General features: G+C 36.0%; 3 protein-coding genes across 7 annotated transcripts in view; 1 reads left to right on the plus strand and 2 right to left on the minus strand.

Moving 5' to 3' along the window:
- Positions 1-7,824, minus strand: part of LOC127968461 (serine/threonine-protein kinase WNK2) — a 30,898-nt gene extending 23,074 nt beyond the window's left edge. For 2 of the 3 annotated variants that reach the window (XM_052569719.1, XM_052569718.1), the window contains exons 1-6: positions 7,374-7,824; positions 5,953-6,631; positions 2,982-3,154; positions 2,554-2,774; positions 2,243-2,400; positions 278-366 (exon numbers count right to left, since the gene is read on the minus strand). In XM_052569719.1, coding sequence (XP_052425679.1) covers positions 278-366; positions 2,243-2,400; positions 2,554-2,774; positions 2,982-3,154; positions 5,953-6,561 — 1,250 coding nt within the window. In that variant the 5' untranslated portion in view covers positions 6,562-6,631; positions 7,374-7,824. The remainder of the gene's footprint in view (positions 1-277; positions 367-2,242; positions 2,401-2,553; positions 2,775-2,981; positions 3,155-5,952; positions 6,632-7,373) is intronic. The other variant, XM_052569720.1, reaches the window with a different exon arrangement.
- Positions 7,825-10,055: 2,231 nt separating this feature from the next.
- On the plus strand, positions 10,056-20,435 carry LOC127968086 (ninjurin-1). Of its 2 annotated transcripts, XM_052568978.1 has the most exons (4): positions 10,063-10,223; positions 14,483-14,521; positions 15,932-16,166; positions 19,249-20,435. In XM_052568978.1, exons 1-4 carry the CDS (start codon positions 10,167-10,169, stop codon positions 19,392-19,394), a joined length of 477 nt encoding a protein of 158 aa, XP_052424938.1. In that variant the 5' UTR covers positions 10,063-10,166; the 3' UTR covers positions 19,395-20,435. The 2 variants fall into 2 exon arrangements, with proteins under 2 accessions (XP_052424939.1, XP_052424938.1); XM_052568979.1 differs by lacking the exon at positions 14,483-14,521 and having other exon boundaries at positions 10,056-10,223.
- An 80-nt stretch (positions 20,436-20,515) lies between these two features.
- On the minus strand, positions 20,516-24,814 carry card19 (caspase recruitment domain family, member 19). 2 transcript variants are annotated; one of them, XM_052568976.1, is made up of 6 exons: positions 24,690-24,814; positions 24,041-24,180; positions 23,607-23,763; positions 22,324-22,386; positions 21,721-21,786; positions 20,516-21,629 (listed from the first exon to the last, which is right to left on the minus strand). In XM_052568976.1, exons 1-6 carry the CDS (start codon positions 24,733-24,735, stop codon positions 21,523-21,525), a joined length of 579 nt encoding a protein of 192 aa, XP_052424936.1. In that variant the 5' UTR covers positions 24,736-24,814; the 3' UTR covers positions 20,516-21,522. The 2 variants fall into 2 exon arrangements, with proteins under 2 accessions (XP_052424936.1, XP_052424937.1); XM_052568977.1 differs by lacking the exon at positions 24,690-24,814 and having other exon boundaries at positions 24,041-24,187.
- Positions 24,815-25,279: the final 465 nt, after the last annotated feature.

Below are 25,279 nucleotides of genomic sequence, written 5' to 3' on the forward strand. Positions count from 1 at the left end.
TGCTATTAAGTTGCTGTAGCAAATGGTAAGTTGTTAATAATGGTAAGTTATTTGACTGATTGATGATCCATGCATGCAGTATACAATCAGAATCAAAATACATGTCCTTAGCAAGGTTCAAATTACTGCAAAAGCAAGTTCCTGTAAAGCATATTAGATAAATAAAGCATTCCAAGAAAAGGTTGTCTGATCATATGACATGCTATATCTGACAGGAGCATAGGCTTTTTGACCTTTATGGTTATGTGACAGGAGACTATTCGGCTGATGGACTCACCTTTCCTCATAGTGATGGCAGATACACTCTCCAATGATTTCTTTTATTTCAGGCACGGTCACCTTACTGAAACTGGCTGGCTTCACACCCTGTGTGCAGTGAATTAAAAAGGAGTTCAACACCCACACACACATTTTCATTGAATCCCCTTGAGAAAGGACATTTTACAGCAAAAAAAAAAAAAAAAAATAATAAAAATAAAGAAAATTCCTTTGTATCTGACTGTAAATACAAAACATGACATAGATCTGGGGTGGCAAACTCCGGTCCTGGAGAGCCACAGTCCTGCAGAGTTCTGCTCCAACCCTATTAAACCCTGCCTGTAGTTTACTACTATCCCTTCACGCCTTGAAAAGCTTGTTCAGGTGTGTTTGATTAGGGTTGAAGCTTGGTATGCAATAACAATAAAAAATTTCAGAACCGATCCGATACCAAAAAATTCTGCCGATACTGATCCAATCCGATACAGAGCAGTTTTTTTTTTTTTCAATGTAGAATTGCTATACTTCTCTGTGTTGACTTGATTGTCACTCTTTTGTGTGTTAAACACAATCTACTACGTATAGACAACTTCATTTGAATTTAAAATAACAAATGAAAAAATATATAATCACAATCTATGACAAAAATACTATTATAAACTAGGTTATTGGATAGTTCAGCAACAAAAGATACTCTAGAAAAATCAATGGTACACAAAAATGTTATAAAATCTAGTGAATAATTTTATTCACAAATAAAAATGAATATGTCTAAAAATTTTGTAAAATGTTTGCTCAATGCTCTTTGCATTGTAAATTACATTATTGTAAATCAAGTATATATATTTATATAGAAATCTAAAATATGTTTCTTTTAAATGTATAGAACAGTAATGAAGGCTGCAACATGTGGTAGATAGGACAGAACAAGAAAGACAATTATTAATCTTTGTGCAGAAAATTATTATAATACTAAAGGTGCCAATACAAAGTGGCACAGATCACTTATGCACATCCTTTTTGCAGAATGATGAGCTTGAAACAACACAGAGACACAGTGTGCAGGCTGTGCAGCCCTCCGAGTCTGCATAGAACAGTTAGTACAACACACAAGCAGCTCTGCTCGTGTTCATCTTAAATTCTCTCTTCACAGCAGTTCAGTCAGTTTACTGTTTGAGTAAATAATTAATTCTGGGATATTGATTTATTTCAACTCAGAGGGCGTGTCAGCCATGTTAAAAAAGTGAATAACTTAAGTAACTTATGGATAAATGCTTAATGGAGACCCGTAACATTTCAAACGATTCAGTCCAATTTGGTGAACTGGTTCAACCGGTTCACTAAAAAGAACCGGTTAAATCGAACAATTAGTTCGCAAACTGTACATCACTAGTACAAAGGGAAGACATATTGATATGTAGTGTATTAAATGTGTGCATTAGTTTAATGAGGCTTTTCTTTGAACAGTTTTAAACCTCAGTTACTGTGCGCTCTTGAAGAGAGTTTCATGGTTTTGACTGTTACCGAGCGCAAAATGCAATTTGATTGCTGAATGGAGAATGACAGACAGCCGCAGCATAAAGAAGAGTTTAAGTGAACTGAAACACCTGAAATATAGTGCACAAAAACCTTTTGGTGCTTTATAATGTTGTTGTGCTTTTCGTGGGGCTCAACTATAACACAAAATAGTATACGCACAATATCGGATTTGGATCGGTCTCGCCTGACCAATACTTGATCCACAGAATATGCCAGTATCAGAGCTGATACCGATCCTGAGTAAAGGATCAATGCATCCCTAGTTGAAGCAAAACGCTGCAGGGCACAGAATTATTATCAACGTAAATCATGTGTAAAATACATTCTTCCATTTAACAGAATTGGACAATTTCTGAATAAATGCATTATACAACATGTTTTATGTAATATTCCATTCTTAAAAAAATTAATGACGGTTGGTGAGGAGTATTTGGCTCAAACTTACGCTAGTAACTTTGCGATAGATTTGTGCTGCATTTTGACACTCTGAGTATGGATACTCAGAGGTAGCCATTTCTAGCATACACATCCCAAATGCATACACATCTACTGATTCATCGTAGTGCTCCTCATACATCTCAGGGGCCATAAACTCTGGAGTACCTAAAATAGAAAAAGAACCAAGAAGGTAAAAAAATCAATAACTACATGGATGTAAGCTACAGTCCACGCCATCGAAACAGGCTATATAAATGTTATATTCAATGTAGCCTAATCTGATAAATCTCATAACCCTGTCACTCTCCGGACTATTACCGATTACACTTTTGGCAAAGGAAGTTCTTTTTAGAGTGGCCAGGCCAAGATCTCCAATCTTGACGGAGCCTGTAGGACCAGTGATGAAGATATTGTCACACTTCAGGTCCCGATGGATGATGGGAGGAGTCCTCGTATGGAGAAAGTGAAGACCTTTTAAGATCTGCCTGCACCAGCTTCGTAAAACTTTTGGTTTCATCACCTTGAATCGCTTGAGATATCTACATAATAATAGAAACAGAATTGGAGATCATTGTCTTCACAAATTCCAAAATTTTATATTATGGACAAAATTGGGTTTTCTGCAAAGTTAAGCAAGTTGTAATAGAGCAGATAACATTTCTTGGTGTCCCACAGCTAGCAACTCAAACAAAGATGCTAACCCTGGTGTGATAGCATCGGTTGTTACTTTGTTTTATTTGACTCACGTTTTCAGTGTTCCAGAAGTCATCAGTTCAGTGACTAAAACAATGCACTTCTTCCCCTTAAGAGGAGATTCCCAAAAGTCATAGAAGCGAACAATGTTTGGATGCTGAAGACCTTTTAGCATTTCTGCTTCCTCTTTAAACCTCTGACGTTCCGCTTTGGACAGTTTACGATCCTGGGATGGCAAGGGGACAGCATTGGTTTTTGAGGTTTCCCAGGAGAAAAATGAGAGACAGAAAGACAGGTGGAAAGAGAGATGGCTTGATAAACAAACATATGGTAACAAGATATTTAAGAGGTGCACTGAACTGAATTTACCAAGCTGCAACGTTGTTGTAAAAACTCAATTTTCCTCCTTAAAGGAAAAAGATAGCTCTATAAAATAACTCTAGACCAGTGGAAGACATGCATTCTAAAGAGATCTTTCAGTCAGTCTTTATTGATTTAAAGCACACATGCTGTAATATATTTCTTAGGATAGACAATATATCTGTTTTATTGTATTCTTTATTTTTTGTGTGGGGGTGGGGGTGAGGACAATATCTCTGAACATGATATGACTAAGAAAGTCAAGAAGATCAAAGGCAGATAAGAAAAACTAAATTACAGTTATGAAAGCATATTGATGCAACATGAAAGGCAAAATATGTATACCCCTCAAAGAGAGGGATGTTTGATTAACATATTGAATCCCTTTGACTGAAGCCGGTTTGCAGTAGGGCTAAACCTACTGGTAATAGCAGTTGTGCTAGGCTTGAAAATGCTACAGTTACAGTGTCACTGGTGGTTCACTCTCTTGTGTAGCTATGGTCAAGAATCTGACCAAATCAATAACTTTGCATCTGCCCTCTTCCTGCTGCTTAATTTACTAAACGCTGACAGGGAGTATCTGTAACATCTCTGTCCCTCACAATCAGGTGATGTGCAACACCATAAAACCTCTGAGACTCACCCCCACACTGCGCCATCTAATACCTCTCATAAACTCAGAGACACACACACACACACACACACACAGTTATCGGCTATATTTCATTCGACCTCCCCCATTCTCAATTTACTCCACAGTCTATAGGCACAGACCAAACATGCTACCAGATTCCTAGGTGGTTTATATAAGAGTGAATTGCAAAGTTAAATATGTTAATACGCTGAAAAAGAATCCCAAACCTACACTGCATTTCTGATACATTTTAAACACAAATGAATTAAACACTGTGGCATTGATTATTTTTAGGGGTGCGTTAAATAAGAAGCTCTCAGGGAAATGGGCTTTTCATTTTTACATATGGCCGGGTCGTGGCTCTGATATTTTTTCCTGAGATAATGAAGAATCACAGACAGCTGAAGACAACAGCTTTTTTATTTGTCCATTATGCTGCTGATGCATCCTCGTCAGACAAATGAGGGATAAGTCAGTTTGGGCGTTCAGCTGTACATAAAATGGTCCATTAGAAATATCTCTTATATTGTCTCGAGAATGCTACTGCTTGATGTGAAGGAAGTCATGTTCCTTAGTACACAGCCATCTTCACCTCATATGACCTGTTCCCCTGTATCTTCCTTTCTCTCTCTTCTCCCTCCAAGCAGATTTAGGGGACTCAGCGATTTTTGCCTTGCTATGACCGCTATGCTCAGCTGTCACAAATATATGCTAATTCCCTCCATGTGATTTTTAAGATTCACAAAGCAGGATAAATCCTACGGGGAAAAAAAAACTACAGCATCCCCATACAATGGCTGCAATACAAACAGTAACACTCTCTCAAATATAGAATAGAATGAAAAAGGAAGTAAGTCACTCTTTCAGAGAGACAAAGCAAAAATCTCACAAATATTAACTGAGAGCATCCTTTTTTATAACACTGCTCACACAGAAACAAAAACCAGACCATCCTCATGTATAACATCAGAATTTCAGAGATAACTGCCTAGTCATCCTTCCATAGACAGTGAACGTAGAAATAATCCTGTCTTCCCTAAATTAAAATAAGCTTCTTCTTAGTAGTCTGCACGGTATTTTCCAATCAACTTTTCTGCTGATTGTATACAGTAAACATGTTATATGAAAATAATAAAGGGTAAATGTTATTGTATATGAGCCTAAGTCATGTTTTACCTGATCACAAAGCACAAAGTGATCGGGTAAATCATGACTGTTTTATTTTAAAAAGAGGAGAATATAACAGAATATAACTACTTTAAAGCATTGTACTATTGCATCATTTCAGCAGGTAAGTGCACATGACCTCTATGCAGAGGGGACTGATTCTCCAGGGATGTGCACTGCTTCTCTAGTTTGTTTGTGTCCACACCCTACTCTAAATGTCTACTTCAACGATTTTTGAGTGAGCTCTGAAATATAATAGCCAACTATTTTTACCACAAACTACGAACAGATGCATCACTTTTAACATAATCGTCTCTTTCAATATTCCAGAAAGCAATGACAAAATTTTAACACTTGCTATTCTCTGTTGAACTCAGCTGAACCTCAAATTATTCTAAACTACAACACGGAAACAAAGGAAATCTGATCTAGATGTGGTCATGGTGATTCAATCTCTCCATTTTACAATCAATAGTGCTGATAAAAGGAAATAGGCCATATCAGATGAGCCGGCAAACTTGTACAAGGAGCAGGCTTTTTGAATGGCAACAGGATCAATCAGAAAAATACAGACTTTTTAGTTAAAAACAAACTACACAGAAGCTTAATCTTTACTTCCAGTTCACAGTTTTAACTTCTAGATAATTGATATCCTGCAAATCAAGTCATTGTGCTCGACAAATAAACTAGATCTGTTGGCACTTTTTTTGCCATATCAAGGATAATGATATTAAATATCATGTCAACAAATTTGGAAATACAAATAACAGACAAACCCTTTATGGAAAAAGGAAAAGATGTGATAGAATGCCAATAGGAGTAACTGCAAGATTTGAAACTCTTTGTAAGTGCATTTTCCTTACCTGAAGTTCACACCAGGCCACCTCCACCCACGTTTCAGTGTCCAGGCCTTTATAAACCGTTTTGAAGGACCCTCTGCCAAGCTCAATATCAAACTTAAGAAAGCGTCCACCTGGAGAGGTGGATACGGCCTTCATTTCGGCCTCTTCCTCATTCTCATCACTCCCAGCTTTCCCCGCACTCTTGGATGCTTCAGATGGTTCAGCATCCTGTTTTTCCTCAGCGTCACTTGTCTCTGCCTCTTTGGTGAAGTTCTCTTTTACACCTTCCCCCTGTCCCACCTGACACTCGACGTTAAAGCTCCTCTGGACAGCAATATGCCTACTTTTAACAGGACTGCTGGTGGTGTCACTTTCTGAAATCTCCAATTCTTGATCCTCTGACTCAGAGAACCACAAACTTCGGCGTATAAATCTCTGCCGGACCAGACCTTTGTAATCTAGAGGGTATGCGGTTGGATCGCTGGCCCCTCTGTGTGCTGTAGATGTGGGGTCTGTGTGAGTGGGATGTTCATTGCCATTTTCATAAATTACAGTCTTTTTTGAGGAGACAGAAGGAACTGTAAAGCCCACAGGCTGCTGCTCAGAGTTGGATCCAGTCCAGTTTTCCATGACCAGTGAATCGCTGGACACTCATTTGTGACATTCATCCGTTTGCATGGTCCTCCTTGAATGAATGCACCTGCAATATGGCAAGCACTTTTAACATTTATTCCTGAAACTAACTCATCTTTTTTGTGTCCCTAGCTGTTTCTATTTCACTACTAAGTATTCATTAGAAACTAGTACTTATTTATAGAATTTTTTTTTTTCATCTTAAATAATGACCATTAGGAATGGATACTTTATAGGATGTAGTATATAATTTATTTAAAAATTCTTACAAGTAAGTTTTGAAATGTTAGTAACAACTGGAATACTGGAATTTTGTCACCAAGAACAACAGTTATGGGATAATGACTGTCAGCAAATAAGTAATTCTACAAAGTAAGTACATATTAACAATATTACTCACTACTGGAATTAATACATAAAACAATGTAAATACTGGATTACTTAATACTAAATAAAAAAGTGCTAGATACATAGAAAAGACATTCGTTTTGTATTAAATTAATAAATGTGAAAACGGTTTGCCATACCTGCAATAGTCTGACGCATTTGACATCATTTGATGACTGACTTGTCGTTTACATACATAAAGGATAATAGGTAATATTAATTATGATAAAATATTTTTACAATTATTGAAAAAAGCAAAACAGAAAATATATATAGTAACTACAGACTAACTAACTACTACATTACATTCCTTTTCAAGTAATTGGTAAGCTCCCTTACATCAAAAATTCATGCCACAAATTGCTTTAAAAGCTGTAAAATAATTACTTTCAATATGAAACTAATATCAGAATTTAACTCACCTATAGCTGACAGAGGTTGTCACGTTGTTTAATCCGTCATAAAACTATAAAGTGCACAGCTGTCCCTTGAAATATCATTTTAATGAACGGTCTTTCGGACGACTACTTTGACCAAGCAACCACTAGCAACTTCAAACCCGAGTACCCTTGCTTCTTATAAATGTCAGCGTCTGTAAGTGACATGCAATCCAGAGCCCGCTGATGAGATTATTTGCTCACTGCGGCAATGCTCTCCTCATCTCGGATAATACGGCACCGACACCTCCCTAAAGATTCCTCCCTCGTTATGTTATAGCGTTTATAGTTAGCTTCGGTTCCACTGCTGATGCGCTGATGCGGACATCCCGCTGCTCATAGCAACACTGTGTGTCCAATAAAAGCGTCTGTTTTTAGGCGGTACCCTTATCCTCCTCTACACAGGTCGTCATGGACCCCACGGACCGCTGGGCCCGCCCAAACCAATGTGACGTGACCAGAGCTTGCACGGGGCACGTCACTGTCCTGCAGAGACATAACTAATCGTCTTATTGAACTAATATTATAGTATAACTAAGTTTTGAGTAGTTTACAGTAACTTTGCATACTGTACCCCTTTACTATTCTCGCGTCAAAATTTGAAAACCACGCCCAACGCTCACCATTGCCTTTTATTGCGGGAAGCTGCCTCCTTCCCATTTCTGACTTACGACAAAAACAGAGCCATGCCTAAAAGCTGCTATGTGACAAGGTGTACAGTAAACAAACTAAAAAACCCAGAACTACGTTTTTATAAACTGTCGACCCCAAATGAGCGTCTAGGACACAAAAGTAGAACGCAACGTGTCCTATTACTCTTGAGAACTTAAAGAAACTCTTACGACAGCTTATAAAAACGTAGGTTTGTGGGGTTGTTTTTAGCTTGTTTACTGTACACCTTGTCACATAGCAGCTTTTAGGCATTGCTCTGGTTTTTGTTGTAAGTCAGAAATGGGAAGGAGGCAGCTTCCCGCAACAGAAAAGTCAATGGAAAGCGTTGGATTGCACCCCCTCCCACCCAATGTGGGCGTGGCCTAAAGGCGCGCTTTCTGTATCTCTATGCCCGCCACGTGACTTGGTTAAGACTGCTGAATATTTCATGTGAATTAATGTTGTATGACGGTGCTTTTTATTCTCGCATCCCTTCTCTCCTCCTCTTGCTATTTTCCTATAAGAAAATGTTCCACCTACTGAAGAGAGCTGTGTTCACTTCATTCCCTCTGCAATAACACTTTCAGTAGGCTATTATTCTAATAGGGGAGATTAGGGTGAGTTTTAACATCATGGTTTAACCAGAAGTAAGTTAAGTGAAATAAACGTGTTCACCACCTTCCAGAGGTGATTATTAAAACTGTACAGTGGGATGACAGAATTGGTGAAAAAAAACTGTATTTGACATTAAAGGCAAACCTGGGCATATTATATCAAAGTGAGTCACATAAATAAATACTGAAAAATGTGTTAGAACTATTCAAGTCTACAACAGACAAAATTTAGTGCTCATTTCATTTACCTATGGAACGTGTATGGACACATTTTTACACAGTAAAGGGCTTATCTTTATCGTTTAGAGATTCTAAATGACATTTATTTGTGTACTGTCATGCCAGAATAGTTGGTAAAGAACTTAACTAATTGTACAATTATTGTATAATGGTGTTTTTGCATATTTTTATACAATATAAAAAATTTACCAAAATATTTTACCATTTACCTTTTGACGGTTATTATTTGTGTGCAAAAGTGGTTTTAAAATGAACAAGATTTACACGTTTAATGCCTAGTTTAATTTGGGTTCATTTTAGCCTAGCAAGGTAGTAATCTAAAACTATTAAAAAAGCAAACCAGCATGCTGGGTTAAACATAAAAACCCAACTGGTTGGGTTAAAATAAAAAATTTGTCCCTTTTTGACCCAGCGCTGGGTTGCCAAAAAGAACCCAAATTGGGTTGTTTTCAACCGAGCAGTTTTTAGAGTGTATATCAGAAGAAAATATGCATGAGAGAAAATGTATATTTAATAAAAGCCCATTGTATTTTTATATCGACTAATTACTGTATACTTTATCTGCTAACTTTTGCATGCAGTCAGAAACATGCAATCATTATAATAATAATAATAATAATGATGATGATGATAATAATAATAATAATAATAATAATTATTATTATTATTATTATTATACAGTAATTCTGGATTCTGGGTGTGTTTAACTACCACTAGATGGCAGACCAAACACAGATGTCTCTGACCATTAAAAAAGTTATAGTTGTAGCATATTGGCACCGAGTCGAAGATGGGATGGTCAATGATAAGACACAAATGCACGCCTCTGACTGTAAAATGTTTGTACCTTTAGATATAAAAGTTAAAATCGTTGGGAGTGATCACGGTCCTATTTTAGGTCATTAATATTATCTACACTGATAAGAGCATGAACTTTGATATTAGATTGTGGAAGAACGGATGCTGTGCCAGTTGAGTATGCACTGAAGCGATTCGAAGTCTATCTCATCATCGGAATCTGTTCTTTAGTGCTCATAGAGCCGTATAAACAGTCACTAGGGTCTTAACAACAGCCTGTACACTCTTAACCAGTTCGTCTGAATGATTGAAAAGATCCGAGTCAAAAGAACGATTCGGACATCCATGCAGCAGTGATTGGCAGTTTTTTTGTCCAGCCCCCTTTTCCTTTCATCGTCCATGAGATCATAATGCGCCACAAACACACTGAAACCCAGCTATTTACGGAGTGTTCGTTATAATCAAAGGAAGGATTATGGCTTCGGAAGCGATTGAATTGAATGGAGATGCTAACAGAAGTGATTCAAGAGAGGTGAGTGATTTTGAACATACCATTATCATTTAAAACGAGCACAAACGCATCCGCCAATGGGATGTTTGTGTTGAAGTTTAACCCATTATATTGATGTCTATAAAATCCAATCGGGTTAGACAAAAACACATTGACCGAACCATACATGATTTCATAACGAAGGTTTTTGTAGTCTGAATGCGTTCCTTGATTTTTTTTAAGTAAAAAGGCTGCTCGTGTACATCTTCATGTCCATACTGTAATGTAAAGAATGCACTTGTGTGGATGAGCCTATCTGTGTTGTGACCCGCGGGGTAAATCTTATATTATCGCACCCCATGTGCTGATAGAAGCTGCTTTCGACTGGCCGAGAGCTTTGTTTCCAGTAACGGAAGGTTATAAGTGACAACGAGTGCTCAACATTATAGCTCACGCGGCCCAAAAGCTTGTTTGGAAGTTTGGAAACAATTAAGTCTCTTATTCATTACCCTGGTGTTTCGCTCGACCGCGTCCATACTGACGATGAGATCACCGGCCAGCGTAACCCTCAACAATAAACTGGGAAAGACAATAATAATACACACTTTCAGTTCCAACAACACATGAAAAACGCACATTTAAACACAATTCTACATTAACTAAGCCTAAATAGCGTAACATGTAGGTAAGTAAACTTTTTTTTTTTAAATCACTATCAGATGGTTTCGAGATTCCGTCAAAATTTACATTGATAAAAAAGGTACTTTTGAACAATATTTTACCATAAAAGCATATATTGGTTTCTTAATTATCAATACTATTTGTAAATTATAAAGTAATACACATTTCCTCAATATAAATTAGGCTATAGGCTATAATAGGCTACAAGTATTGCATGTGAATGGAATGTATAGAACTTGCATTTAACCAATTAATCATTTATCTTACAGAACCATTTTTAATTTCTCTCACTTTTTTTCATCATAATTTAACAGTAAAAAGCATAATGGATGGATTCTACATTGAGCTAGCCAAGTTTTACTGTCGCTAGCCAAAGAGGGAACAAAACGTGTACAAAGTAAACAAAAAATGACATCCCATTGTCACTTTTTTTCTAGCAATAAAGACCCATCTAAAGCATTTAGTATAGTAGTTCCTACTAATACTAAAGTTAATGTGTAATTTGTTATTTAAGGGTAAAATACAAATGTTTAGGGGAAAGTATGTTATGTTTGTTTGTTTTTTGGTGGGGGGGGGGTGTTTTTGACAGGTCACCATTTCTTATTACAAGTATTTTCAACTCTTGCAATTCACTTTGCTTATGTTTTTTTATTAATTTAAACCTTAACAGTTAATTTATTTCATGTTTTTGTACACTTTCATTAATGTTTGCACTGAAGAAAAGTGAGGTGAAGTGGTTAGAAAGACCAGAGGAACATCTAACCACCAGTGGATTTTTCTTCTTTCACCCAACAAACCCTGAAACACACAAAATCAAACATATCATCATTCCTGTGGGCAGCACCAATGTTTAAGACACTGTGTGTTTAGGCAGACTGAAAGGGCAGTGATTTCTATGTGGCTAATTTCTATGCCAAGTGGAAATGATGCCTGCCCTCCACCTGGCTTTGGTATGATGTAATATATGAGTAATATTATGGACAATTGTACCTTTGATTCTAATTCTTGTGCCACGTCTATAAATAGTCTAGTGGCAAAGGGGAAAATAAGCAAAATTCACATGTATTAGCAAAGTAAATGGTTAAAAACTGTAGTTATATCGTAGCTGTAGGTTTGTTGAGCCTATTTCAGTTGGATATCACATGCCACATTGTTTCTGAACAAGTAACAGCAGCTGTGCTCTTTCATCTTTCATCAGTGACAGTCAAATGGTCCAACAGACTAGAGAGATGCAAGTCTGAAAAACAAGATAAACATGGACTTTTTTTGCTTTTACCACTTCAGCTGTGGATTCATTTTAAATAGTTATACAGTAGAATATGTTTGTATGTATGTATAGCCCATGTAAGTCATTACAAACTGCCAGGGCTGCAATATTTTTAAATATTTTATGTGTATGAAATACTTTGGGTAAGTGTAGCCAGGATAACTTTTATGTCATTTCTGGTTCGAAAGGAAAGCTTATAGAAGATGTAGTGTTTTTTTTTTAACAACTAATGAGCTCCATAGCATGACAGAGAAAGAGGAAGATAATCCAGGCAGTTATTTTTAGATGACTGTTTAGCTTTCTGCAGGAAGGGTGTTTAATAAGTGTCTGCATTTGAGTGTTATTGGGGTTCATGGAAAGAGAGTTTACATCCTTCCTAGTATAAGGCACAAGTGTTTTTGTGTTGGGCGACTAGACTGAACCATACCCTAAGTCAACCCCTGTCCAGCACTCCCCTGAAGAGCCTGGAGAATGAATTTCAGAAATTCAGGGGGGATTTTTGATTAAAACTAAAGTCTGCTACCCAGCTGGTGAGAATAAAATAAAACAGAGTGGATGTAATCATGTGACACCAGAAGGACATCAGAGCCAGCTCACACCTGCAGCCTGACCTCTCCTCTGCCATAATAGAGAAGAATAATGCTTTTGTGTTCACAGAACTGTATTAGCAAGAGGCGTACACAGCTCTTCCTCTCACTGTTCTCAGAAATCGAAATCTCATGGATCGCATGACCAGCTCTTTATTATCTCGTTTAAAAAGAAAGAGGGAATTCTTGAGCTAACCAATCTTTAAGAGGCCCTTCACGCTAAACCAAACCCTAAAATGCGAGTTTGACGACTCGTGTACTAAACACTGAAGATGTATTACTACAGCAACAATAAGAACAAACTTTTGAACTTCAAAACATGAGATTGTAGAACTCTGTTTGAACGCTTTGAGTGCCACACATTCTATCTATGATTATGATTATTATTAATAATACTTTGTACTAATTAATGTTTCAAAGTGCAGTTGTTTTCCAGAACGTCACAGAGGGGACGTCAGAATTTAACAGCATAGGAATTCTTAAGCTTGAATTTAAATGCGCAATATGCAGTGTTATTTTTTTTAATTAAAATATCCAAAAACTACTAAAACGGTGTTATATATATTTTGCTGACTTGTGTACTTTATCAAAAATTATTTCAAGAATGTTTAAATCCATAGAAATAAGCAATTTTAACTAGTTTAGTATATCTTTGCAGAATTCTAATGAGTGTTACTCAGTCAGTGGAGCAGCATTTTCAACTGCTTTACCTGATTTGTTCTAATCTCTTGTAAAGCAGCTGGAAAACACCCATTGTAGCTTGAAAATTATTAAGAAACACCCATTTTAGTCCTTCACGTGAACTTCTCAAACCAATTTTTACACCGGGACTGGTGCCAGAGCCCAAATGGGAAACAACCAGGGCTTTTTCACTATTTTTTTTTTTTTTCATGCTGCCAGAGTTCAGTTAATTAACAACACTAACAGAACAGTTAAATATGTCAGTTTAGAAATGGTCAGCGGAAGAGATCAACACTCTCCGTCCACACGAGATAACAAGCGATTGCTGTCACATGTTGGGGACATAGAGCGTTCTGCTCCTTGTCAGTAGTGGAAACGCGAGCCAGTTCTGAACAAGGGCCACTCAGCACAAGTCAGAAAGTGGTCTCAGAAAAATCCTGGGCCGGTCGGTGCACAGATCCTGGTTCCGAACAAGCCTCGAAATCTCACTGGTCTTGAACAAGGGAACCTATCATTGGTAGGTATCATATCGTAGGCGAAGCATTTGATTTGGAACTTTTCTTTGAAACACTTAAACACAATCACAAAAAAAACTTGTTTGAGAAAGTGGACTGCTTGTGGTCATTTTGTGACATTAAGGAGATTAAAATCTAAGTAAGGTGAATCTACTGTACAGCTTATTACATTATTTACTGACTAATCTATCCTATCTGTGAGTAATAGCCATAACTCCGAGGTGGCCACCTTTTCAGAATCCAGTTCCCTATCCAACACACCTGCCTCGAAGTTTTCAGTGATCATAAAAACATTCATTAGCTGTTAATAAACTCAGCTCAAGAAGTAGGACATCCCAGCCATTGTGCATTATTTATACATTTTTATTGTAGAAACTGAATTGATATTCAAGCGTGAATAGGTTTGAGCTAATAGATGAAATATAATTGAATGATGCTATAATCATAGTTGATTTAATGTTATTATGTGTTATAATGATTTTGTGTTAAATACAAATTGAATCATATTCCTTAATGTGACTGTGTAGAACAAATGACTTGCTCTTAAACAACATTATGCTTTCTTTTCAGATTCAGGAGAACCCAAAGGAAAAAAGGCAGCAGTCTGATGTAAGCCAGCTTCTAAAACTTGAACCACTGGATCACCTGCAGTCTGTCATCAGACTCCTGAAACTAGTCCTTTTAAAAGTTAAAGTGTTTAAAAGACTGATATTTTGTATCTGTTTTTTTTTTCACGGATGGTGTTAAACTGTTAAAATAAAAAACAAAGTGACTTTACTGCTGGTAAAGGTGTCATTTCATTTTAAAAGTGTTTTCCCAAACTATAAAGCGGTCAGGAATATGTCAATGTTCCATTGAAGTATTTTAAAAATAGAAATATATTAATGACTCAACATTAACTCAAGGTGAATAAGTGATGAAACACCATCACTTCATAATGTTGATTCAGTGACATTAATATTTTTTATTGTTTTATTGAATGTTGCAACAGGATTTGAGTATGAATAAGTGATGAACCACCATCACTTCATAATGATGATTCAACCATTGTTGTTGTTTTTTTTTAATATATATAATTAGAAATGAACTGAGGATGCATGAGTGATGTTGATCCATCATCACTTCATAATGTTGATTCCGTTGCATTACCTTTTGTTGTTGTGGTTGAAATATCCCTATTGATTCTACATTAATTAAGAGAGCTAAAGTGATGTTGAACAATGTCACTTCATAACAGTGATTCAGTGATATTATCATTGATGTTTTGTTAAATACTCACTATTGTTTCTACTTTAATTACGGGTGCAGAAGTGATGTTGAACCAACCCCACTTTGTATGATTTATTCAATGCGGTTAGAGTTGAGGCAACAACATTGGCTTTTTCAAAGATTGCTTGCTATGCTGAATGAAAGCTCTTAGGAATTTAATTTGACATTCGAGAGTTTTCTGTTGTGCAGAGGTTTCTATAACCCCCTATAGCCACGACTTCTGTTTTAAAAAGAAGGAAGGAAATTATGTCAGGGTCAACTAACCACTTACCCCCTTCCCTTCACATGTTAAAAACATCCTAAAAAAATCCCCCCAAAAACACAAGTGACTTTCATTTCCTTCTAACACTGAGAAGAAATATGACCATAGGAGACCCTTAACCCAAGTTTCAGAAAGATATATTGCAAGTCAGAAAACAACCATTGTGCATGAGTTAAATCCTTTGCAAATTGTAAGCCTCACTTGAAAGCATATTGTGATTTATTGAAGTAGTGTGTTATACTGGATCAACAACAACATTTTTATGAAACCGTCAGAGTATTAACCCTCAACCTAGACCTTTTAAATAAGTGACTTAAGCAACATTATTTGATAATACTGTTTGATAAGCCAAACCCTAAAATCTGGTTGATAGCTAAAGTTGTTTTAACAAGGACCCAGAAAACTGTTTCCTCCATCTTTCTCTGTAAACATTGTATGATGCTCATGTACATATTCTCATGGATGTGTGTGTGTGTTTCCATGTTTAGCGTCCCCGGCAGAGCCACTGGTCAAGGAACACCCCAATTAACATGAACCATTACGCCAATAAGAAGAGTGCAGCAGAGAGCATGCTGGATATCGCACTGCTGATGGCCAATGCCTCCCAGCTGAAGATCATCCTGGAGCTGGGACCCAAGTTCTCCTTATACATTCCTCTCATCTGTCTCATCAGCATCTCCCTCATCCTTCAGATCACCGTGGGGGTCTTGCTTATCTTCATAGGTGAGAGAAACCAACCAAACTGAGAACCTACATTTACAGGTTTCAAAATATATAGGCAACAGTGATTTTATACATGATTAGTGTTGCTTTTGTAAGAAAAACATACTGTTATTAGCAGCATCATACCTTATTGCATAAAGTACTTCATATTGCAGAAAATGACACATTGAAGTTTGAACAACATATATCATCTGCAGTGGCCCAAAAGATGTATGTCACCTTTTATAATATAAATACCCTTTAAAAAAAACTGGTAGTGTAGTATTGTACAGGGTTCCCACACCTTGATTAAATTCAAATTAAAGGACCAGGTCCAATACCCTCAAAATCCAGGACTTGATCTGGGAACACATCTCAAGTGAGAGCTTACATCGTGTTATCTTGTAAGATACATTGTTACAGCTTTCATGTCTCAAACACAACTTTGCAAAAAAGCTTCTTCTTTTTTTAGCATTTATTTTTGGCCATGACAGAGATCTGATATTTTATCTGTTGTATTTCTGTTTTGCATAAAACTGAAGAATATTCACTACACCCTATACTGTATTCTAAAATGATCTGATATTAACTTTTGCATGGATTTTTATTGTAAAGAGCTTGGGATCATGTAACCAGAAGTTTTAAGATATATGGATATGCTAAGTTTTTCTTACCTCATTATCTTAACAAGCAAATCAGTTCAACATTAATTTCACCGTGTGTCTGTGAAATGTTGAGGTACCATTTTAGTAGTTTTGTGCGTGTATGAACGTCATGTAAGGTGACCACATTTCAGTTTTCCAAAAAGAGAAGTGGGGGTGGGGCAGGGGGCTTGTGGTTAAAGTAGTGCCAAAAGTAGTGCAATGATCATATCCCAAATATCAAAACAGAAAATGTAATTTCCATACCTAAAATACATATTTTACAGTTACTGTTATGCATCTTGATCATAAACACAGCTAAAAAGCTTCCTACCAGTGGCCCTGCTTCACAAAACTTCAAATCAAGCACAGTTTTATCATAGGCAGAATGCAAAATGTTTCAATACAAGCATTTGTATTGAGTCAAATGTAATTTAAGTAACATTTGAAACCTTTAACCCATGGGGGAAAAACAACCCATTAACAGTTTAAAAGTAGCTATAGGAAGAAAAAAAAAATGCAGACTTGGCAACCCTGCATTCAGAACGAGCTGCAGGATTCAGATTTGACTGATCACGGGTGAAGGAGAGAGAGATGGCTGACAGATTATGCTGGAGGATTTGCTGCTCAACAGATCCGGAGCTTATTGACAAATATCTGCTCTTACTTCACACAGAGCGTGCATGATCACGTAAACAGAAGTGAAAGTGAACAGCGAGCGCTCGTTCAAAAGAGATTTAAATACTCTGCGTATTGATAGATGCTGCCTGATGTAAGAAAATTATGCAATATTATAATTTTTGTGGGAGCGGGCGGGACTGGACACAAAAAAAAAAAAATCACGGGAGCGGGCAATAATGGTCAGAAATTCAGTGGGAGCAGGATTAAGAAAACAGTCCCTTGCTGCGCTCTAACACAAAAACACACACAATCATTGGCGACATCCCGACTGGAGGCATTTTTTTAGGTCTAAAGAGGACAAAAAAAAAAGGAAATATGGTCACTCTGTCATCACAGCGTACAACACAAAATACCTCACGTGAGAAACACGTTACGTGACATGTAAATGAGCGTAACTTATGTAAATCAAGCAAGCAAGCTAGTACACACAGACCACGAAGTGTTGGCAAAATAACACATTAGCAGACCAGAGGCAATAATATGGACTTTTTTTCCCAGAAAACTTCTTGCACAAAATAAATTCAAGCACTTTCAAAGACCTTTGTCAATGTATGTTTATTTTCAAAAACTTTCCAGGGCCATGACATTTTTTTTTTTTCAGGTTCACAAACTCTCAAGTATTTCAAGGACCCGTGGGAACCCTATATGTAAAGCAGTATTCAAATATTAAACATCTCAAAAAGTAGTTCAGTGAAAACCCTCTTTAATCACGCTCATGTATTTCCAACCCGATGTATGACTTTGTATTGTATTATGTTCTGAAGAATATGCATGCTGTTCTTCTTCATACAATGCAGAGAAAGCAACGTATAAACATAAAACTAGTCAGTACAAGTTAACCACTTTAATTCTAGGTCATCTTTTAGGTCATTTGCTTGAGGAACAGACTGAAATACAAGTCATCCCTTTTTCCAATATCTTGCCTTGAAGATCCTGTTTGACAGCAGTGGTCACCATTCAGTTTTACCAGGTAGAAAAAACAGCATGGATGTTTTGCTGTAATAAAAATTCAATTTGTCTTCTATAAAAGAAGAAAAGTCGTCTTTACTAGGTTCTGAAAGACATGAGGGTGAGTAAACGATGACAGGAATGTCATTCTGGGGTGAATTATTTTAACATTTGGCAATTAAATCCAGTAATAACTGTCTAGAAGGAGAACTGATAAATGCTGTGTGCATGCCAAAGTTGCAGAGAGGTTGATCCTACACAAATCTTTTAGTATGTAATATAGTTTCAACATTAATATATCAGGTGGTGAAAGTCAGTCCTACAGCACTTTGGTGTTTCCCATCAGAGATTTTAACAGCTTTTACTTTGATTTTGTCCACATAGTAGGAAAAAAGTTGAGCAGATGAATGATCGCATGAATCATATCAAGATATTCAGTCCCAATTTGAGAAATATTCATATTCTCTGCTCAACTTCAAAAAGCCCCCAGCTTCCCATTTCTAGTAATTATTCCTAATTCCTCAAACACAAGTCTGTACTTTACACCAGAAACCGCTGTGAACACAATCAGGCTCTAATTAATAGAAAATGAGCTTTATTATTAATATTGAAGGTTTTAGAGTCACCATGCATATTCTTTTGAACATGAGGTGTGAGTAAGTGTGTGGTGTTGACACTTGCTGTATAGAACAAAGGACACCATATAATTATAATCATTTGGTCAGATTTTAGCCTTTGATTTTAATCAAAGAAGCTGTTAAATCAGCTTAATAAGATCTTGTTAAATGTTGTGAATTTCATAATGAGCTGCTGTTATTGCTCTTGTTCTACAGTGAAGTGGAATCTGAATGACACGAGTAAACACTACATACTGAATCTTCTGGAGAACATCGTCACAGCTCTCGTCTTCATCATCGTAGTAGTAAATGTTTTCATCACGGCATTTGGCGTCCAAAGACCAGAGGACACGAAATCATAACAGCCAACATGAGTTTGGGATTTCATACAATTATAAATATTTGGACATTTATTATCAAAGACCAAGCAAGTTGACATGACATATTCGAATATGCCTTGTTTTGCAGAACCTTTTTTAGTCCCAAAATGAGCTAATAACATCTTAATATAAATTACATTTTAAAAATGCAACTTCATGTAATTATTTTTATGGGTATTTGTTTGTGTAATTCACGTTGTTAAAATGCATCGTGAAATTGGATTGGATATTCTAATTGGATCATTACTGAGATTGAAAATAATCAAGACAGAAACTAAAAAGACAATACCTTTCCAGACCGAAATGGAGAGTGGCACCTCTCCTCACATTCATACTGCCTACTTGATCACTGTATCAGCTGCCTATATGGGGAAAATGGGCTTATTTCACTGTATGTGTTGTTCAACACAATGCAACCCATGCACACAGCCCGTTTGTATTTGTCTTTACTTGCAGGTCATATTTGATGCATGAAGGATAAATTGCTTACAAAGTCAAGTGTGAGCAGCTTAAATCGGCACTTTAGCAAAAATTATTTTTTTTTCTTGCAAAACTCTGTAAGTGAAGATTAAAGATCATAAATACAGCACATTTTTCTTGTACTAACCCCAAACGTCAGAAATAGATTTTTTTTTTTTTTTTTTAGGAATTTGTATAAGAGCGCCATCTACTGACTAGGCAACCATAATGCCTTTTTCTTTGAAATATTTGTTATTTTAAATGTTAATGTTGTTTAGTGTTTTGATGTTTGTTGTGATGTACTATCCATATGTTTATATGTTTCTTGGACTTTTGTACATTTTATATCAATATTGTTTGTATAAATGGCCAAAGATTTCCTTCTGTTTTTCACTTTTAGACAGCAGTATGGAGTCATAAAAGAAAACAATTGCATTGATTTATTTCAGTGCACTGATAAATAGTAGACCGACAGAGTTGTCTTTATATTCAGTATTGTACACTGGTATTCTTCAGTCTTAAAGCTGCTGAAATTCTGACATCAATAAAACTATTTTTCAGCAATCTTTTTTTTTTTTTTTTTTGCAACTCGTCAAGTGTTTGTTTCGGTATATCAAGACATGGAAACCAAATTCATCTCCAAGTACATTTGCAACAGTTACACACTTTATTTAGCCAAATAACTTTTTAACCCCTAACAAAAAATATATAGTTTCTCAGTTAACTACTGTGAATGTGCCAAATTAGCAAATTCACCTGAAAGTTTCCAGGCCAAAAAATTTACAGAACACTTACAATTGCACTGCAGAAACAAGGCCACACGAGTAAACTGACAAGATGAATTATTAGTACACAAACCAGTACAAACATGCTGCTAGTATAAAAGTAAGCAAACAATATAAACATATTTGTTGAAATCTTAGCCCACAAAGAAGGTATTATAAAGTAACAAACTCCTAATACTCCAAGGTACCAGACTTTAAGTTTACCTGTAGTCTTTAATGTCTTTTGTTTCAAAATATTCTGATGCCTTGATCTATTTGATTTGTCAGGTTTCCCAGTTTTGCATTTGCTAAATGGTGTAGTGAATTATAAACCTCTGCGTCCATGTTTTACTTCTATAATCTCTTGGCAAATCCCGAGTCTGTGAGAACTGGAAGATACTGAGTATAAATAATATATAAATGAGTTTGATGTCTATTTTTAAAGTACAACAAAACAAATGCACAAATAAAATGAGGGTTGCAGCAACATTAACAGAGCAGCTCTGTTAAATACTTTAGTGCAAGTAGGAAGTTTGGTTCCTATACAACTTTTCTTAAAAGTAATGAGTTCCTGCCCTTGGCATTGCATATAAATGGCTATTATTTCAATGGCTGTTATGTTTGATCAAAGATATTAGCAGTTATATAAATATTTAAAGGGTTATATTTTAAATTGTTACAAGAGATTCCAGATTTATAAGGATTTTATCTTTGGAATTCTGTCATTTTATTTCTGAATTCTAACATGAATTTCTTTATATACATAGTATGTACATATTTTTTAAAAGCGGAATTAAAATATTTTTGTATATATTTGACAAGGATAACGGAGTATTTCAGAATCAATTGCTGTGTCTAAATAATTTTTTAAGGCAGCAAAAAAGCCATCACTTCCCATCTTCTGTGTACCAGATGAGAACGTCCCGCACTTTTCTACTGAGACCCATCGCAGCCAGACCCAGAGCGCTGCTGGAGCCTGACACCTGCTTGGACTCTGCAGAAAAAACATTTTGAGTGCTTATAATGTCTGGGAAATGTGTATTTTTGATGTGGGTATTAAGATATTAACAAGTTTGTGTGCTTACCACCATAGTAATAGAGCAGAGCTGCTCCTACAGCCACACTGAAACAACTCAGGAAGAAGAACGGACCTGCGCAGTGACAAAACAAAACCATATATATATATATATATATATATATATATATATATATATATATATATAACCCTGGACCACAAAACCAGTCATAAGGGTACTTTTTTTAATATTGAGATTCATACATAATCTGAAAATGTAATATATAAGTTTTCCACTGATGTATGGTTTATTAGGACAATATCTGTCCGAGATGCAACTATCTGAAAATCTGGAATCAGAGGTTGCAAAAAAAAAAAAAAAACAAGAAAATCTAAATATTGAGAAAATCGACTTTAAAGTTGTCAAAAAGAAATGTCCTTAGCAATGCATATTACTACTCAGAAATTAAGTTTTGATATATTTATGGTAGGAAATTTGCTAAATATCTTTGTGGAACATGATTTTTACTTAATATCCTAATGATTTTTGGCATAAAAGAAAAATGGACAATTTTGCCCCATACAATGTATTGTTGGCTATTGCTACAAATATTCCCTAGCATGTCAATTGTGTACATTTACTAGTGCAAAATCACTGGAAAGGTATACTTACTATGGTCATTCATTACATATCTGTCCTTGGGACTCGTGATTGGGACAACTGGTTCCCCAGACTCTACAAAAACAAATAAAACTTGGTGGTCAAACCAAAAACACTTCAAAATCCAGCTTAATAACAGGCTGAAAGGAGCTGTTCACCCAGCTGAAAACATATTAGCCCTCAGGCCATCCAAGATGTAGATGAGTTTGTTTCTTCATGGGAACACATTTGGAGAAATGTAACGTTTCAACACTTGCTCATCAAAAGATCCTCTACAGTGAATGAATTATCATCTTGTGAAGTGAAAATCTTTTTTTTTTTATCACAATTTTTTACTTTAAGGTGTCGCTTCCAGCCAAATAATAATTCATCCAAATGGTAATGTAACATATTAGTCTACAACTTTTTTTGAACTTTTTTTACTTGTAAATGGTGCTTAATCAGCATATTTCTCTCCGGATTCAGATGAGACTATTGTTTCACTAGAGATAGCAATACTATATCTATATTACTGTATTATAGATATTTTAGCCAAAGTAAATGGTTAAAAAAAAAAAAAAGCCAATTTAAAACCTGTTAAATGTCACCCCGTCCCGTATACGGGACGCCTACGTTGACTATACTATATTACAATCAAATCTAATCTAATCTTGACAAACTATATATCGTTGGAAAGGTCTAAGACTCCCAAATATATATTTTACCACTATTTTTTGTTAAAAATTATGTAGGAAAAGTAATAGATGAATTTATGAAAAGAGTGCACCCTCAGAAATCTACATTACAAAAGGAGCTTTGACCTTTGTTTAAAAAAAAGACTTCCTCGTTGCCTTTTTCTCTATCACATTTTAGAAATCATCAAAAGTTATATATCACTTGAAAACATAAAATCTCAAAATTCATCCTTCAAAACCCATTTTAAAATCAGACATTGCATTACCATGTAAATGGTGCATCAAAATCATGTTACAAAATGTTTTTAATCATGAGTTATAAAAATTTAGGTTTGTATCATGCACATTCATGTCTATCTTCAAAAACGTGAGTGACAGTTAACAGGTTAATGAAATTGATACAAATCTGTTCTGATCAAATCAAACTCATCTACATCTTTGATGGTCGAGGGTGAGTACATTTTCACTGAATCTTTATTTTTGGGTGAACTTTTCCCTAAAATACATTTGTATCACTACTATGAGTCAGAAATGATATGCTGCATGGCAAAACTAAATAAACGTCCTCAGAAGAATGATATTTTTGAGTGGTTATGGGTGGAAAATGATGACTCTGCCAACCTCTGAGTCGGAGGCGTGTGGGTAAACTGAAATAAACGTCCTCCACGTGGAGGTGCAGTGCGCGGTAAAACTCTCGACATGCCTCCTCTCCTTTCTCCTGCAGATGATTCAGCAGCTCCGCCAGCCTGATACAGGTGGGCACATCCAAATCCCTAAACTATTGTTTGAGAAAATCATTATTGGAAAGAGAAATAACATTCAACTTTTGAAGATTGGACTGTTTATCTGTATCAAGTGCTGGAGATATGATATCAAATCCCCCCTTGAAGACTAATTCACCATGGGTTGCCTCAATAAGTCAAAGTAAAGTAAATTTGTGTTTACCACAGAGCTTGTTTAACGCAGAAACCCCATTATAAAACCCCATAGGAACATCTTGGTGTGACCTGCGGTGAATTAGTCGGATGTTTCTGGGTGGAGGGTGGAGCGCTTACCTTGGAGGCCTCCTTGTCAGTCAGGATCTGTGGGTAGATTCTGTTGAGCTGCAGGATGAGTTTATCCACCAGTTCTGTATCTAGACGTCGGTCTGATTTCAGGAAGCGGCTGTCTATTTGCAGCTGTTCATGGAAGCTCTCTGTCATTCACACAGAAATAAAACCATACAGTTTAGAACAACATGAGAGTGAGCAAATGATGAAATTTTAATTTTCTAGATAAACCAGTTCTTTCAATAATCCCGTCTAGTAACAAACATGTTCATAAATACTGTGCACATTTCAACCAGAAGATGGAGCCACTTCATAAATGTTGCATTGGGCAGAGACACTGGGGACGCAAGACTGTCAAACATACTTTTGAGGTACATTGAATGTATTTTAGCCAACAAAACGCCGTATAATTTCGAAAATGCTATATAAACGGATTATAGAGCTTCTGAAATGTAACATATTAAGCAGAATAGACATTAATGCACCGTATTGGAGCACAACGACAACTGTCGAAGCAAAACTTGTCGAAGTAGCTCAAGTTTGTGAGCAAAGTGTATAAGGATCCTGTGAAGCACACATTATGAAGTTAAAACTATATGTTTATAGTTCATATTTATACTTCTTATCAGCAGTAACAAATATAAGTTTGACTGACCTCCCATTTTGAAGTGCCCTGATGTCTTTTGTTTGGAAACGCCCATCGCATTGAATGTGGAGGGGCGGAGAACATGGTGAGTATTACCGGAAGTTCCGATCAAAATGAGGGAAAAGTCTCACGCGGAAGTTCACGCAAATGCAGTGTAAAGTCTAGATTCAGTTCCCTTAGTATCAGAGATTAAACACTTACTGAATATGAAAATATTAACTAAAACGATTTTAATAAATCAAAATAATTTATATTATATAAATAATATTAATGTTTACGGACACGTTCGACCGTAGCCTATAATAGACAAGGCAGATTCCTTTCTTTAGTAACAACCCATATATCATTATTTTTTTTATTTACCCTGTATATAAATAAATACGTAAGTAATGTCCTACTAGTGTCACCAACTCAAATAATAGATAACGGGAAATATGGATTTTTTTTTTTTTTTTGGTAGCCCAAAATATAATAAGACTTTCGAAAAGAAATAATGAAATAAACCTTACCCCAAGAATAATTGCTTTTACTCTCGGCTATATTTCCTAATAAATTTAAATATTGTGCAGGATATATTATTTTCTTAATATTACAACCCT

Source organism: Carassius gibelio, chromosome B11 (genome assembly GCF_023724105.1).
Source record: "Carassius gibelio isolate Cgi1373 ecotype wild population from Czech Republic chromosome B11, carGib1.2-hapl.c, whole genome shotgun sequence".
Lineage (NCBI taxonomy): Eukaryota > Metazoa > Chordata > Actinopteri > Cypriniformes > Cyprinidae > Carassius > Carassius gibelio.